At 47.4% G+C, this 17,368-nt stretch overlaps 1 protein-coding gene across 9 annotated transcripts in view; it reads right to left on the bottom strand.

The window, feature by feature from the left end:
- The window catches only part of KCNMA1 (potassium calcium-activated channel subfamily M alpha 1), a 674,818-nt gene that overhangs the window by 172,922 nt on the left and 484,528 nt on the right, over positions 1-17,368 (bottom strand). For all 9 annotated transcript variants that reach the window (XM_023755062.1, XM_006090207.3, XM_006090192.3 and 6 more), the window contains exons 12-14: positions 16,494-16,576; positions 12,891-12,960; positions 7,135-7,290 (exon numbers count right to left, since the gene is read on the bottom strand). In XM_023755062.1, coding sequence (XP_023610830.1) covers positions 7,135-7,290; positions 12,891-12,960; positions 16,494-16,576 — 309 coding nt within the window. The remainder of the gene's footprint in view (positions 1-7,134; positions 7,291-12,890; positions 12,961-16,493; positions 16,577-17,368) is intronic.

Here is a 17,368-nt window from a genome sequence, read left to right as displayed (position 1 = left end):
CTGAGGTTTAGCAGGTTCGTTTCAAGGCAAGGGTGTCTATTATGATTTGTGAATTCCAGCAGCACCCTGGCTGGATTTTCCGCCACTCAGAATGGTTTATAACCAACTCTAGCCAGCCTCCACACGTCCTCGCCAAGGATTATAGCGCTTTGAATTCCAAGTTTCATGGAGTCAAAGTTTCATGGAGCCAACTTTCATGTAAATCTACATGGCGTCAAAGCTCTCCCGTCTGGCACGAGAACCACGCACAGTAGCGAAAGAAGACGTTTCAGCACCCAAGTCACCCCAAAGTGTAAGTTGCTGGTCCGGGCCCCACCCAGCTGTCTGTATCAAAGACAGGCCAGGCTAGGCTGAGGCCAATGTATGCCTTTATTCAACAGGACTGAGGCCCTGCCATGAGTCGGGGGCTGTGCTAGATGCTGTGGCTTCCCAGTGCTCACACAGTTCCACGGAAAAGAGGCAGTGGCAGAAAGTGCCATTGAGTGCAAAGCCTGCGGGGGTGCAGCTAAGGATGTGATGTATGCGGTGTGGAGGGGACAGTGATGCAACTTTTAAAAATGCAGTTCTGATATTTTCCACACGGAAATCTCATTCGCCCCATGAAACAAAGAACATCTAGGTCCTTCCTAGAGAATGTGAATTAGTGCATTTCCTCCCTGTAGAGGCCTCAGAAGCCCCAGAGCAATGCAGGAGCGTATTCACTTTTTTCTTGACTTCCCTGCACTTGCCAGGAAAACTGTGGAATCATAAGGCAGCCCCTTAGTAGAGGTGCGCCATCTTCATAAACTGGAGAAGTTGGCTACAGAGAAGCCAATTCTCTCCACACAGCCCGGAGCAGACCCTGGCACTCTGGCGCCTCACACAAAAAGGGGCTCCTGGGGTCCCGATGATGTGCCGTTTCTGACTCTGGGTCCTGGTTCTCTAGGTGTTGGCTTTGTGGATATTTAACCAGCTGTCCATTTATTAGATGCACACTTTATGTTTGTATCTTATGTGTCAATTAAAAGTTTGCTTTCAATCCCTTTTCTAAAATGTATTTCTAATGTTTTAGAGAGAGGTCTCACCGAGAACTTAACACTGAGCAGACCTGAGGCTTTGATAGCGGGAAGCCATGCAGCTCCCAGGGGAAGCGCATTCCAGCCAGAGGGAGAAGCCAGCGCAAAGCCCTGGGCCAGCCGAAGGGAGTGTGAGCCACTGAGGAGTAGGAGAGGCCGGTGAGGCCACCGAAACCTCGAGGCCTTTGCAAGGACTTTGTCCTGGTAAGTGGGATGCCTGGAGAGGTTTATGCGGGGATGACAGGGTTTGATTCATGCTTCAGAAGGCTGTTCTGCCTGCTTTACTGGAGACAGACTGGAGGGCAGGAAGGGGTAAGGTCCGAGCATGGAGACCAGTTACAAGGCTGATGCACTAGGAGATAATGGATGGTGGTTTGGAGCTGATAGTGAGTACATAGGTGATGAGAAGTGCTCAGATTCTGGGCATATTTTGAAAGTCGAACCAAGAGGATTTCCTGCTGAAGGGAATGTGGTACAGGAGAAAAAGAAAGGAGTCAAGGGTGGCTGCGAAGTTTTTAGTCTGAGCAATGGGATGATGGCACAGCCAACAATGCAATGGGAGAAAACAGGTTTATAGTCAATAGGAATTCTATTCTGGATGAAGTAAGTCTGAGAGATGAGACATTCAAATAGAGATGTTGAGTAGCAGGTGAATAGATGATACTGGGTTCAAGAGAGAGGTCTGGATGGAGATGGAAGCGTGGGTTTCATGTATATATCTAGAAGCTAAGAGGATAAATGAGATTACAAAGGAAGTGAGTATAATTGTATTGGGAGCCACTTTCCACTGATGAGGATATTTGTAGAGGTCCATTGTAGGGACACCATCTGTGATTAGGGTGACATTGTCCGTGTGTGGAATAAGCAACAACTGTGTCTCACTAGCTAACTCCCATCACGTGTGTTTACTTTGCCAGGCAAACCCTCTATCCTGGCATTGGTGTTCCCTCCTGGAAGTTGAAAGCCACCTTGGTCCCCACCTTACCAGTCGGAGCCTTGATCCCACTTCAGAGAGCCCTTCATCAGCCTCCCCGCCTCCACACAGAGTGGAGCCCTGCTTCTAGCAGACCTCCCTCACCTGGATAAATGCCTCTGGTCTGCAGAGCTTATACCCACCAGCCAATAGAAATTGCTTGTTGTCTCCCAGAAGCACCCAACTAAGCCAATTAGCTTTACCCCCAAGTACAGCAGTGCCTGATGTCAGTTGCGCCTTGGGAGCCTATTCATTTCCCCACCCTGACTCATCCCACACTAGGCTAACCCCTCACCTGCCTTCATACTGTGACCTCTGCCCTTGCAGAGATGCCAGGGAGAAAGGCCAACAAGACCCACAGGATGGGGCTGTGCAAACATGTGCCCACACAACCCAATCTGAACAGAAGCTTCTGGAAGCTTCTCAGCACCTCGTAGCCAGTCTGACAGTCTGATTAGCACACTGCCTAGAGTGGGGTAGGTGCCCAGGGAATCTCTACTGAACCCAGTTTCCATAAAATAAATTACAGAAAGCTAAGATTTGTGCCAAGATGAAGGCACTAGGTAAGGTTCCCTCTTATCGCCGATTCTATTTCCTCTTGGTCCTGGAACCAATTTGCCTGGGTTCGAACAACTGAGTTCCTCATTCCAACTTTATGCCCTCATGCAGGCCACTCAACTTGCCTTAACCCACAGTGTCTGCCACTTTAAAGTGGAATTAATAACAGTGCCAAGTTTGGGTAGGGTCATTGTAATAATTAAGTGAGATAATGCATATAAATCACAGCGGAGGGCTGGCACATAGTTAGGACCTAGTATACTTCAGCTATTATTAAAGATTCTTGATTTATATATCCAGCTCTTAAACCATGTTTTTATATATGCATATATTCAAACACATACACACACATAAACATAACCCAAAATAAAAGTATTAAAAATTATTCCCTTGGCTACAATTATTGCTAGGATTATGCATTGCTGAAAGCTTATCTCAACATAATAATAACAATAATGAACAAATGGTTTTTATGTCCAGCAAAGCCACCTCAGCCAAGATACAAGCTGAATAACAAGGGATTTCCCTAGTGCTTGCTCATTCATAAATAGGAAATATGACAGAGGAGACTGCATTGTGATCAAAATTAAGTAAATTTCACCCACAATTCCAAATATTATAAAATAGGGAAAAATTTAAAAGGCATATTACATAATTTCTCCATTTTCATAACTGATTTATCCAACCAAGAAATAATTACAGAATGCCTGCCATGTTCCAAGTTGTGTGAAAGTGTATGTGTGCGTGTGTGTGTATAAAATGGTAGATTAACGGAGTTAAAATAGTTGGCAATCCTGGAAACAATTTAAATGTGCTCAATTTCAAGACTTAGCGTATACCTAAAAGAAATTTTAAGAATTAATCACCCTCTGAACACACACAACACCCCCACACACAATTTATCATGTCCAAGGACAGCTAATCCTAGTCAGAATAATAGCACAATTCACAAAAATAGCAGGTCAAGCCCCGACTTGTAACCAGATATGTTGGAGAGAAAGTTAGCTATTACATGGTAAGACTCTAAAACCAAAAAAATATATAAATAAATAATAAATCAATTAATGAATCTTCAGTTACATTCCAGTGAGGAAGCCAAACAGAGGAGAAGAATGGCCACTTATTCAGGGACGAGGCAGGGGAAGATAGGCTACCTCGGCTCATTGCCCTGGTCTTTACGGAAGACACTAGGGAGTCTCCCTTGAACCTGAAGGCAGGTGGCGGGAGATCAGATAGTGGTAAATGAGCAGGACATTCCAGGTCTGGTGGATAATGTAGACGTTGATAAGTCACAGGAACCAGAACATTTGCTTTCACTCCTTAAAAGAACTCTAGGTTAGAAACTGGGTGTCGTGGACAAAATGCTTACCCTGTCACTAGCAAGCCATGGTGATGGAGGTCCCCCTGAGTGGCCAACCTGAGCCTCCTTCATAAAGATATTGGCTATAAAGTTAGCATAGATTTGTTAAACAAATCCCAGCACATCACAAACTGCAAAAAGCATGCCTCAAGTGAAACAAATTAGGTGCAAACTTAAAAAAAATCATTACCCCAAATATGTGGGCTAAAAACATAAACAGATTTCCAAAATTTTAGATCTACTCAGAGATAACATATCCAATATGGGAGCTAGGCCTTCAGGGGCAATGACTTGGGGCCCTGGGTGAGGCTCTTTGAAAGGGATGTTGCTGAAGGATATGGATAAGAGAGTGCTCCCCCATATTTCCTGGTGCCTCTGGGCTGGGTCTCTTTTGTGACTGCTCTACCAGTAGCTCTATCTCTTTTGTTGAGCTTTTACACCTTCACTTTCAGTCCTGGCTTTAATGGCCTGGAAGTTAGTCATGTGCCTGTGATATATCATCCCTGTTTCAGTCTTGTTCCTCTTCCTTCTTTTTTCAGGAGGACTGAACACAGTACCTGCTGCTGAACCAAGAAACAGACACTGCACCTGCCCCAGGCAAGGGGGAGGTGAGCTCACACCCCACCTGTGGCTTCCAGAACCGCTAAGTGTGCTCAGGGGATCAAGTGTTGCCAAGCCCCATCCAGTCCCTTTCCCCCCAATAGGACTGCCTGTCCCCGGGAAGTGCTGATGGATTCTCTGCGTGAGACATGGGGGACCCTGGGGAAGGAACAATTTCTGTAAACAATAATCCATTTATAGATTTCCTTTTTCATCTGCCCCCAAATAAAAACAAGGGAAGGCTTTGCACCCCTGGAATGGGAGAGAATACGTACAACTTTCTAAGGAGAACATCACTGTGGTGTTTGTGATGAACTAAAGGAGACAGAAGAGGACCTGAGGGTAAGTGCACAGAGATGACGCTGCAGAAGGGGGGAGGGGGGGGCATGCGCTTAAGGCCGTCCTATTGTTAATGAGAGAAATAGGTGACTGGAGGCCTCGCTATTTCTAGGTCATGTGCTTAGCGAATTCCAACACAAAGACCACCTGAATGTCACAGGGCCAAATGCAGAGAGCTACCCCCAAACCCAGAGGTCTGGCCCTGGACAGAAGCAACACAGAAACATAACCCCGGGAGGGAAATGTGTTTTCAGTTACACCAGGGCCGGGCCGGCCCTCTCCCACAGGCTCTTCCTAAATAGGAACTTGGCAGTGGGCTGAGTTGGGCTGGAGGGTCGTCCTCGGCGCAGAGGTAAGGCCCTCGGGGTCTCGCGGGAAGCTGGACAGAAGTTCCTTCTCCCCGCTGGTAACAGCCCCGCAGAATCAGCGTCACATCCACTTTACTCATGTTCCTGACAGGTGGCTCTAGTTTCACGCAGGCACCGCAAAATCAAAACATACGCATGTCAATGGCCCGTGTGCAGCGGGGCCCTGCCAAGGCCGGGTTACATCAGCACCAGGGAGCGGAGGCCAGGCCTTCGGGCCTCAAGCCTGGGCCTGTGGGAAACTCCCTAAGAAGAAACCACCAGAGCTGGATGGACAAGCCAGAGGAGCTCTGCTGGTGACAGTCCTGGGCCTGGGCTCCTGGTGCTGAATGGAAGAGCCTGGGAGACACCAGCTTACATCTGGCGGGGGGTTGCCACACAGACTATCCTGCCGCCACCATTCTGCCGCATTCTGCTTCCTCCAGGCAGTGGACTAGCAGCCTGGACTGAAGGAGCCACTTCAAGGAATGCGATGTCCTTGCTTGTGAGCTGGGTCTGAGCCAGGACATCAGTGACGTGCAGGTCTTTGGGCACGTAGAGGCTAGAAGAATTTCTTTAATCAAGGCACCCATGGCTACAGTGATTGAAGGGACTCGAAGGCAATTTGCTCTTATCCATAGAGGAATGTTAACTATAAAGTGGCTCAATAAAGTCAATGAGGTAGGAACAGCAGGTACGGGCCTAGGAAAATATCCTGTTCTAAGTCAAAAACCCGAGGAGGCCGGAGATGAGAACTGATACAGAGTTCTAGTCCATCACCTGCATCCCCATCCTCCCTGCCCATCCCTCTCGCTGCATCCAGGTCCCCCTCCTCAACTCCACCCGGACCTGATCTCTGGTAGTGGGTGGGGCAACAATGACAGCGAAGGCTGGAGAGCTCACACCTCTGATTTCAGAGCTTGTGGCCCCCTTTGTGGGACCTCCTGGTGACTCACTAACTTCCCGCCTCAACCACTACCAACTCAGGAAGGTGAATGTGAAGAAATGAGTAACAAGCAGGGCAATGTAAGCCCAGATCTTGAGCTAGCCGGCACCAATGCCAAATCAGAGAGACCCAACTAGACAAGCTTCACTGCACCGGTTGGCCACCTTGCCTGTTGAGGCTGAGAACAATCCAAGGATAAGGACTGGCGTTCTCATTATTCTGAGCTCCAAGAACCCTCCAAGTAGGAGCCTGGAACCTCAACCAATGTCCCGGACACATGCCTGGCCTGGCCGGAGAGGAGAGAGGCAGGTCCAGCAGGCAGGGGCCACGAGAGGGCTGCCCAGGGAGCTCTATGGCGTGAACGGCTGACAAGGAGATGAGCATGCCCAGACCGCCTAGCTCACGGCGGAAAGGGCACCACTGCTGAGGACTCAGTTCATCGTTTCACTCGCCATTCAAATAACCGTGGCATGTCAGCCCCGCTGGCCTCCTTGATTGTGCAGAAATAAATAAATGAATTATGTTGTTGGGGTTTGGGCTTCAGCACAAACACATGGTCTACATTTATCCGCACAGTGAGAGGTCCACCAGCCACTTGATGTAAAAGAGGAAAATGATAATTCTTTTCTTTAGGCGCTCTGGTGCCATATGGAATGTATATAAATCATATTTTTGTTTTAACAGCGGAGGCTTTGTTGATAGATAAACATGTGGTTTATCTAAAAAAAGAGAGGATTGTGCTTTGAACAATCATTTAATGGCCGTGGATGTGCCAAATAAAAATAAAAACATAATTCTGAAAGAAGTTGGCCTCTTGCCCAAATCCGTAACAAGGAATTTCTCCTCAACCAAAGTGGTTGAAGCCCGTCGATCTGGTTTGAGTTTAAGCTGTGCTCTCTACTCAACCCCACGACAAATTGAATCCGGGGCTAATGTGCTCTAATAGGACAAGACGTTACCTTTATGAATGACCTCATGGAGAAGAGGTTGGCGAGCATGGTGGAGAGGCCCTGGGCCAGGCAGCTCTGGGCTATGAACCCCAGCTTCAGCTCTGCGAGGCAGATTGCATCATCACCCTCTTTCCAGTTCCAGCTCGGGATGTTTAGCAGATGGGCCTGTGGAAAGAAAACAGTTATGAGACCTTCCTTTGTGAAACGTTCAATTGTTTCAAGTCTCCTCTGGGAAACGCAGCATTGCCTAGCTGCGGGGTGATCCACACTCGTCCTTTCTTCCCTGGGCCTGGGTCGGGTGCTTGGTGTTTTACTAAAATCTCATCAGACTCCAGTCTCCCTGGAAATTGCTTCTGTACCTACCAAGCCAGAGGCCTCCCCTAGGGTTTGTCCTTTAGCCAAATCGAGTCCAGAGTCAAATCGCTCTTGTGACATAGGCCCATGCTACTAGGATGTCTGACTACGTTGCTCATACATTGGCTCTTCAAATAGACTCTGATACTATCCAATGCCTGTGTACTTCAGGTTTCATTTTATCTGCCTTCCCAATACTCCAGATCAGTGGCTCCCAAGCTTGAGTGGGCATCAGAACCACTTGGAGGGTTTGAACATGTTGCTGGCTGGCCCCTTCCCCACTGTTCCCGATTCCCTGTGTGTAGGGTGAGGCTGGAGAATCTGCATTGTTAAAAGGGCCAGGTGACGCAAGCTGCTGAGCTGGGGACCACACTTTGAGAAGCACTGCCCTAAATCACCAGGCAAATCACAGCGTGGACATGTCACCATCTGTTGTAGGTGGACGGATCCTCTTCAACCGTTAGGTCAGCACTGAGATCAGGGCCCAGAGCACGCTCAGCCAGTTCTGTTTAAGTGGCATGAAGCACAGTCAAAGGTGACACACTGGATGGAAGAATCAGGATTCAAAAGTTCTCCAGAGTTGGAAAAATGGGGGCGGGTGGGGGGGAACAACCAGAAAAGATTTTAAAGGCCTTCTTGTGAAGTACAGCATTTAGCTTGAGAAAAATCAATTCTATAAGTTCAAAATGAGAAGACCTAACTTGGCAGCAGACATGAGGGAACAGAAAAGAAAAAACTTAAGTGTGTGGGTAACTAAACCCCTAAGAGAGGCCAGCTGTGTGAGAAATTGCAGAGAACGCCAATGCCTGCTTGTTAGAAATGGTCTCCAGGTCGAGGGAAACGAAGGTTCCATTCTGATGTGAAAGGGTGAGGCTGGTTCCAGAAAACCTGATCCAGCCTAACCGTCCGATTAAGGAGGGAAGCTGACCATTTGCATCACTTACGGAGAAAACATGACAAGCACGAGGAGAGGTGTCGGTTCTGGACAACCCCTTCTGAAGCACAACGGAGAGAGAGAGGCAGCAGTGTGGGGCCTGAAGAAGGTCTTGCCATCATGGAGGTGCTGCTGTGATGAAGACATTAGGCTTGTCTTGCTTTGTTCCAGGAGCCAGAATTGGGACTGAAAGCAGTAATGTTGGCTTGTTTTATAAAGGAACTTTCTAAGGATGCAATTTGTCTAAGAGATGGAGAAGGCTGCCTCCACTGCAGGGTTTCTGTCCCTAAAACTCAGTAAGTGTCCAAGTCTCAGAAGAAAGACCCCTTGCTTTGCAAGGAGAGAACCCCTAGGTCTTCCAATGCCAGACTCCATGGCCCTGAAATGACGATTTCTCTCCAAACAGGAGGAGCACCAACAAAGCTTCCCTTCACTCTCGGGACAACATAGGCAGTTGTATTAGAAGGAGATGGAAGACTCCATCGTGGAAACAAAGGGTGGGCCCTCAGGCTCCAGGCTCTGCTTTCAGAAACACCACTCTTGTGAAATGCCTTCTTGCAAAATCCAGTTCTATGGCAATCACGTGCATCCTAACCCAGCGGGAGTCTATTCCTGGGAGAGATGACTGTATCCGTCCTGATGACAGCACTTTTAAGACAGCCCCGCGTGTGGGCCACAGAGGATGGCAATTTCCCTCAGGCTGAGTATCAGAGACTGTCCACACATCGTAGCCTCGATCCAGAACTAGCCCTGCCCTTTATCCCATTTCTCTCCCTACTCTTCACTGTCCAAAGAAGGCCACCTTCCCCTCTACTTCTCTGGCATCATAGAGAATAACATATCAGTCTAAGAGGAAAAATATTAATTTGCATTAATATCACCTGAAAAGAATGAGGAAAATTAAATCTAAGTCATGAACAATCAAGTCATCAAGCCCCAGACAGACACTAGGTAACCTTCATGGCACCTTCAAACAAACACACAGAACATTTTCAAGAGGTTCTCTCACATCCCCAGGTGCCATCCAGGGTATGAAGTCCGGGCCTGGGGTCCCTCATGTGCCCATCTGGTTTGAGTTCCTTAGTCATAGTTTACATGTTTACAGAGAAAAGGCATGCGTCTCATTTCTCGGGCTTCCTTTCTTGGCCCCAGTATCTTCTGCAATCGTGGGGCAGAGAGCCACAAGGGATGTGCCAAAGCCTGGGACCAGGGATTTCTGTGTGCATGAAGCAGAGACAGGCGATTGACCCAGGAATTTGAATTCTTGGTGTCTGGCCACTCTGTCCTTTTTCATTGGAGGGCAGCGGGGCCCGGTGGAAAGGCCAGCATTGCTGCATGGGAGCCCAGAGGCAAATCCTTCCAACCTAGAGAAGTAGACCTGCTGGGCAGGGTCTGTACTGGGCCACTCATCATCTCAAGAAGAAGGAACGTAAGACAGTTCATCCTGGGAAACCAGGAGAGATGAATTCCAGCCCCAGTCACATCTCTCACTGAACATAAAATAAAACTGGGGAAGCTGCCATGAAGAGCAAAGAGGTCACATCAGAGGAAACACTGTAGCATGACTGCCCAAGTGTAAGGGTTTACAGGAGGAAGCTCAAAGAACTGCATGTCCATCGGGCCAGCAGGACTCGGCTTCAAGTTCAGAACCCTTTCACTACAGTCTGCTGGGGGAGAAAATCCAGTAAGAGCTAGCTCATCAGGAGTAACACCTTTCCAAGATGTCATAAAGCATTCTTTCCTTGAAGAGGTTCAAGCCACTGACACTCGAATTAGAGCATTTCCTGGGCCATAGTCTTTCCATGTTCAGAGATGGCTAGGCTGTGAGTGTTTCCCTCCATGAATTCTAGTGATATTAAACAGACCCACTTTGGAGAATATCAATCCTTCTCTGAGTCCTACTTTACGGAGCCACAGTTTGGTTCGGTGGGCTGTGGCTCTGCGTAAAGAGAAGGTGGTAGTTGGCAGCTCTGTCTCTTAGCTCACTAGCTGCCAAGTGACCATTATTTGTACCCTGCAGAGTGGCTCTGAGTCAGAGCCTGAGCCCCAGTCTGAAGTCACACTGAATGCTGAAATGCACAGATGGTCAGATGAGGACTCAATGACAGAATGGATGTCAAAGCTCTTGTAAAACCATAAAATACAACACAAATGTCTGAGATTATTATGATAACAAACTCAGGGGCAGTTTTACATGGAGAAAAAGCAGGCAGTCTCCCTATGTCCCTCTAGGTCCTAGAATACCAGTATCATTTGGTCACAGGGGATTGAGAGCCTTTATATTTTATGCATGGCATCCAATTATGGAATTAACTATCCCTTGCAATATATTGACAGTGACATAAGTTTATACACACATACCAGGCTCTTTCTGAAAGCAAGTGTTCATGGGTGGAGATCTCTGGTGAAGAGAAAGTGCCGAAAGAAGAAGAAAAATAATATTGAATGGAGGGTGGAGAAAGACATGTTGAAAGGGTAGGTAGGAGGACCTTAGGAAACAGAGCAAAATTATAAAGCAAGGGGAAGAATGCTTGCAATTATGCAAGGAATAAGATAACTAATAATGAACAGTGGTCTTTCTATTCTTTCTCTGGAAGAGAGAAAGGCAATGAGAGAGGAAAGGCCCTGTGTCCAGTCACTCCGTCGCTGGCACCCTTACTGATCTTCCAGGGCAGAATCTCATAGTGATGTTTGCCTAACTCTAAACCCACACAGGCTGGGGTGGCTCAACATAAAGTGTGTTTTAAGCAAATAATCACGGATCGGCTGACATCTTCACTGTTGTTCCTGAAGAGCCACAGTGCAGAGTCTGTGGGAGACACTGAGCTCACCGTGTCCATGTGAACACTGACCAGGTGCCATCTGGACCCTGGGTCTATGGAGCCGCTTGGAGTTTGACAGGAATCACAGCTGAAATCTTCCTTAATGTTTTGAAGATGCTGTATCAGCACTCATTGGAAGCAGGAGGGAAGGAACTGACATCCCTTTGTAAACATACAACATTAATTTTCCTATTCAATCTGAATTCAGCCCAAAATCTAAACAACGGCTTCAAGCACTCCCACACTAAATACAGTTTCAGATCTCAAATGGAAGAAGGAGAGTTCGTTACCCCAGAAGCTGTCACCAGCCACAGCCTCGCTAAGAAAATCCACCTCCACCTACAGGGGCTACTGTCAAAAAACGTCTCTAAACTGATGCTTGCGAGTTACCAATATCCTCACTGTATCTCTTCAGTGTCCTTGGGTTTTCCAGGGACAAACAGGACACTGTGACCTTGGGTGCCCACCACCAAGCTCTCTGGCTGCAGCACCACACTTTCTGCAGTGGAACCACCTGTCGAGGGTCGGGCAACGGTTGGCAGGGGCAGCAGCGCCAAGGGTAGCCAGTCACCGACAGCAGGCCCCATTCAGCGACAGCCTCTGATGGGCTTCCACACAGCAAAATGGGGCAGCCCTTGCCAGCAATTAAGAAATAATGGCATGGCACTGGTGCATTTGGCAGAGCGGGGTCTTCTCTGGGTCACCTGACTGCCTATTTCGGAGGGAATATGGCCTGTAAGATGGGTCACACACTCACTCAAAACCCAGCAGGGAGTTATTCTGTTCACACAGGACACCTGGTTCCAGGTACTGCCCAGCCTCGTTTCTAAGCCTCATTAAGGGGATAACTGGTTCCATATCAAACAGACAAAGGTGCCACCTTCCCTCCCTCAAAGCTGTTTTCCTGGGAGTTTAATGACCACTTAGTGGAAGAGCGTTGCCTTTGAATGCCACTGGACTCTGGGAAACAACGCAGACTCCAGCATTTGTTTTTTCCCCATCCCCCTTGTGAGCTCTAACACTAGGAAGATTCCATTATGTTTACTCTAATTTTCCCGAATTCAACCATGCAATTCTCATCTTGAATTTGAGAATGCCATGTTCCACATTCGCCACCCAATGCGTGTTCTGTTCCCCCGGGTTCACCTGGTGTCAGAAGAGCCCTATTTGGGACACTTTCTACTCCTTGAGGCCTAAATCCTCGAGTGCACAAAACAGGCCATCTCTTTTGCTATATCCCCATGGGGTTAGGGGTCAGGCAGAGTGCTGACCATCTTGTAAACACAAACTGAGGAAATTAGTAAAGCACATAAAAATGGAAGTGTTGCAATGGGATCTGAGTGCAACAATAGTCTGAACCTGAGGGTTCCACAGGTGCTTCCTGAATGAATGAACTTGCACCTGAAGGAGATTCCTCCCAGCGACCAACTGCAGACAAGGTGTTTGGACTGAAGCAATGTCCCAAGGAGGGTTTACTCACCACCCACTTCATTCAGGCCTGTGGATTGCTTTGTTTTGTGTGCATGTGTGTGTGCGTGCATGAGTGTGTGAGTGTGTGCGTGTGCGTATGCACATGTGTTTGGCTGAATGGTGAGGGAGAAGAGACTAGACCCCCATATGCATCTCTGAGCCTCAGTCGGCTCTCACTGTCCTACCTTGTTGTGATACTGCAGCATCTGAGTGATGATTCTTATCTTCGGGTGGTAGTTCTTTATGGAGATGACTCTGAAAAAGAAAACGCGAAAGCTGAGGCAGGGTTTACCTTCACTTCAGAGTCTGATGGGAAGATTCATTTGATTAGTTAGTCACCACCCAATGGAGTGATTGTGGGGCCAGCATCCAGGGCCATCCTGAGGGGTTGCAGGCATGGAGCCAAGTTAGATTGTGTTTCCACCACCATATCCGTGGTAGTGTGAAAAAGAAACCACAAAGCGGCCACAGAAGTGTCCTGGGCATAAAAGAAGAGAGAGGCCTGTGGTATGTGAGTATGTGTGTCCTGGGGGTAGGGGGTTCTGGGGCCAGGGTCAAGGTGTGTTGCCTATATAGGCATCTGAAGAAAGCAAACTCAATTTATGGGGCCAAAGGAGGTTTGCAATCTCATACCCTGGGGAAGAGCCTAGAAACAATTTGCTGTGGATCCAATTCTCCAAGTAATAATTTGAGACAACAGTGACAAATCAAACAAGCAACCCGACAAATGATTCTAATTGTCATACAAATGGCCACTCACAAAAATGATTTCTAAGTTGGGCTCTCAGGACGGGATTCTTGACTTAGCCTTCAATGGCGAATAGCATCTAAATGATGACTTTGACCTTGGTTAGAATAAGGGCAAGGCCTTTCAGAGTTCTAGTACAAAAGCCCTCCAAACTGCCCTCAGTCCATACTCAGTATTAGCCCCTGCCTGGGCCTCCCCATGATCCCCTGACAATTATGTGCTAACAGGGGAGGGGCAGGGAGCAGAGGAATATAAACACCTGGACTCCAGTCCCAGCCATTGCCCTGGCGAACTGGTGACCTTCAGGAAATCCCTGGTCTCTCTGTGACCATTTCCTCATCTGGACATCGGGGGCAACAGTACCTGCTTTATTTATTTCACAGGCTTGGTCTGAGCAGCAAAATGAAAGACCAGATGTGAAAATGCTTTGAAATCATTAAAAGCTCTCTCCACGTGTAAGTTATGGTTTTTGTCATTACGGACTCTGTCAGAGGTGACACTGTACATTTCCTTCTGTGACAAGGAAGGCTCAAGAATGGAATTCCACGGAATGGCCCACCGCCTGAGCCTAATCAGAAATGCAAGTGCATTTATGGTGACACCCCCCACAAACGTCCCACCCAGAAACCCTGCCCTTCATCCCTGTGTCGTGCAAAGATGGAGAGAGGCGGCCAGGAGCAGCTGTGTCTGGAAAGCTCCAACTTGTGCACTTAGGAAACGGATCACACATCAGCCTCTCCTGCACAAGTTCACCCTGGGCTTCTGCACTTGAAGGATTTCATTTTATTTTTGAAAAAGTCTTGTGTTGGCCCACGCGTATAACTCAAGGACTTGGCGCCTCTGTCAGCCCTCTGAATTCAGTTCACAGCCTCAGCCAGTTTTCTGCATTAGCTCATTTCAAATGGATCTTTGACATTTTAATTTCAAACGGGGCAGATTGGTCTCATTAAATTAAGGAGGAAGGAGGATTATACAAATAAGGGAAAGACAGAACCCATTTTTAACCCGAGCCTCCCATCTCCTTGTGCTGCCTGGGCCTTAGCTCTGATTCTGGCTAATGGACGGCTCGGTTACATTTCTGATACTACCTTTGCCCAGTAATCTCTATGCCTTGGCATCATGCCCATCACCCTGGTAACCTATATGTCTTCACATTAACCCTATCACAGTCAGGGCTGTTATGAGATATTGTGATGAAGAAAAATGTCCATTTCAAAGCTATTATCATTTCAATTAGTCACTTTTGAAGGGAACAAAATAATAATAATAAAGGTAGTGCCAGCCTCAAACTTGTCTGTGGGGTCAACACATTAAATTTCACCTTCTTTTGATACTTTGGATGAAATTTTGAAGATAACAAAGCCTCGTTCCTTAAAGTCTACATCTGTATCACTTCATAGGATGCAAAAATGTGGTGAAGGAGTGAAATCCCAGTTCAAGGAAAGGGCAGCCTGAGCCACCTTAACCAAGGCTGCTGTAGTCACTCTCCAGCTGTGACCAGTGCGGGGCTGGACCCAGGTGTGGGAGCACGTCCTCACCCCACCATCTCCTGCAGCCTGGCAAGCCCGATGCTTACAAGAGCTCACGCTTCAACTTCCTTAAAACAACTGCACTCGTCAATATTGCCAAAGAAAAGCGAGTGGAAAGAGAACATTGCTCCAGATGTTGCTTGCCAGGCACTAGGACCAGATGCTAAGGGGAGGCCTTTCTCATCCGAAAAGCATGGAGGAATTCCCCCACCTCACCGATGGGAAAGCACGTGTCACTTGGGGCCGCTGATTAAAGGCACAGAAAGGAGGTTCCAGCCTTGTGATGATGCAAAGGCAGCTTCCCAAGCCCCCATGGTGGGACAGTCAGGGCCAATTCCTAGGACACAGTAAACCAAGCTGCAGGGAGAAGGGAATCTTTGTCTCGACCCAGAAGATGGCTGTTCACAATTAGGTAAGAGTTCCTGGGAATACAGTGGGAGTGACATGTTTTCTCTTAGGTCATCTCTTCTCCAGAAGGTTCTCTTTACCCCTCCACGCTGTCTTAACTACTCTGCAGTTTATGCTACAGGAGGTAAGATTTCAAAAGGGCTCTAACTATCTGGAGCAAAATACCTTAACCTTTTAGGAATCTCATAGCCACAATATGTCCAGATATGGGTCTATGCAAAGAACAAAAACGGAACAACAGTTTTCTTCTGAAACAGTAAGGAGTAGGAGTTGGGCAGAAAATGGCCTCTCATAGGCTCAGCCCGTTTGCAGGAAGGGTACTGGGAAGTGTTCTCCAAAGAGTGGCCCCCCGAAATGTTCTGTAAAAATGAGGGAGGGGGCTTGTAGTCAAATAGGTTTGAGAAATTCTCTAGAGCACATTATTTTTATCATTCATATTAGCACTAAAAGCACTGAGAAAGTTTTCAGTAAACAACACTATTTCATTCAGGGAGACGGGTTGAAACAAACTAATTGGAGAACAAACTCCTCTTTGGGGGTGAAATGAATCCATGTGCTATAGACACACTTGGAAAGCGCTAAGATGGGGCTTCATCCCAGGCACTATTGAAATTTGAAGCCAGACCAATTCTCTCCTGTGTGCAGCTGGCCTTTGCCTTATAGGATGTTGGGCAGCATTACTGGTCTCTACCCACCAGACATGAGCAGGACGACAACCCTAGTTATGACAACTAAGAACATCTCCTGATGTTTCGAAAGGTCCCGAGACAAGACCACATCCCCGTTTAGGCATCTCAGGTCCATTTCCTCTTAGGAAACATGGCACCTTACTTCAGGTCATGCCCATCTAAATTTACCTTTCCTTTTGGTCCTGTCTAAAGGATCTCAAATGCAAGACCCAGAGCTCCCATCTTCTCGGGACAAACTTCCTATGGACTATGCCTATGTCACTGCCTTCCACACCCAGCACAGCCTCAGCTTCCCCCACCCACCAGGCCTATGCAGGTAGCTTATGGAGGAGATGGTGTAGAGGACCCAAAGGGGAGCAAGTGGGCCACAGAGCCCCAAGCCCAGAGCCTTCGCCCCACCCCCCAAGAGGTTACCTCATGATGTTGGAGGCATCTTCAGCGTCAGGGTCTGCGCAGTACTTATTGGCAAGGATGAGGCACGCATCTGCTGACTCTATCTAAGACACCGAAAGGAAAACCACAGACACAAACACATAAATAGCCAGGCTTGGTGGCAGGCTCTCACTGTTTACAGCTCTTGGGGAACCTGGTGCTTTGCAAGGAAATTTTTTAAAAGAATCCTGAGAGATTATAGTTTGTGTCAAAAGTGTAGGTTGCTAAGTCTTGTTATGATTATAAACAATTCATCTTGTTGCTGTTGGAGGGAACAGCATGTACCTTAGTAATTATACTGTTCATTTTGCATAGTCTTATGTGTGAGCTTCTCAGATTTCTTTAAAGAACAATGAACTAAGCTTTTTAGTAGCCCCACCCCCACCCCACCTCCTTTCCCACCACCATCCTAATTTTTCCAGGTGGGAAATGGAGTTAGGTGGGCTAACCCCATCCACTCAGGTTACCAAGATAACTGAGGAGTTGGAGATTCAGTCATTTAGACTCCAACGTTCTTCCTCTAACCCTTTTCACATCTTATCTGGCAAACAAAAGGAAACGAGAGTCCTGAATCAGTGCTGTTCAGTATCCAATTAGCATTCAGATATTCAAAAGACAACACATCTGCATGTATGAAGTGATGTATTACAGAAGATCTCAAACTATAACTTATTAACTTATCTGAACATGAGCCCCAAATAGTTTATTCCTTTGAGGGGTTCGTGAGTAGTGCTAATAATTGCCTACATCGAAATCAGGTCCAAAAACAATAACCATGTTCTCAAAGTTCTCATGAGCTTCCACATTAGCCATAACTTGAACCATATCTGGGGAAAATTAAGATGAACTGGACTCCG

Source organism: Myotis lucifugus, unplaced genomic scaffold (assembly GCF_000147115.1).
Source record: "Myotis lucifugus unplaced genomic scaffold, Myoluc2.0 scaffold_69, whole genome shotgun sequence".
Classification (NCBI taxonomy): Eukaryota; Metazoa; Chordata; class Mammalia; order Chiroptera; family Vespertilionidae; genus Myotis; species Myotis lucifugus.
The sequence above is the reverse complement of the archived record's forward strand: the minus strand, read 5'-3'. Positions and strand labels throughout refer to the sequence as shown.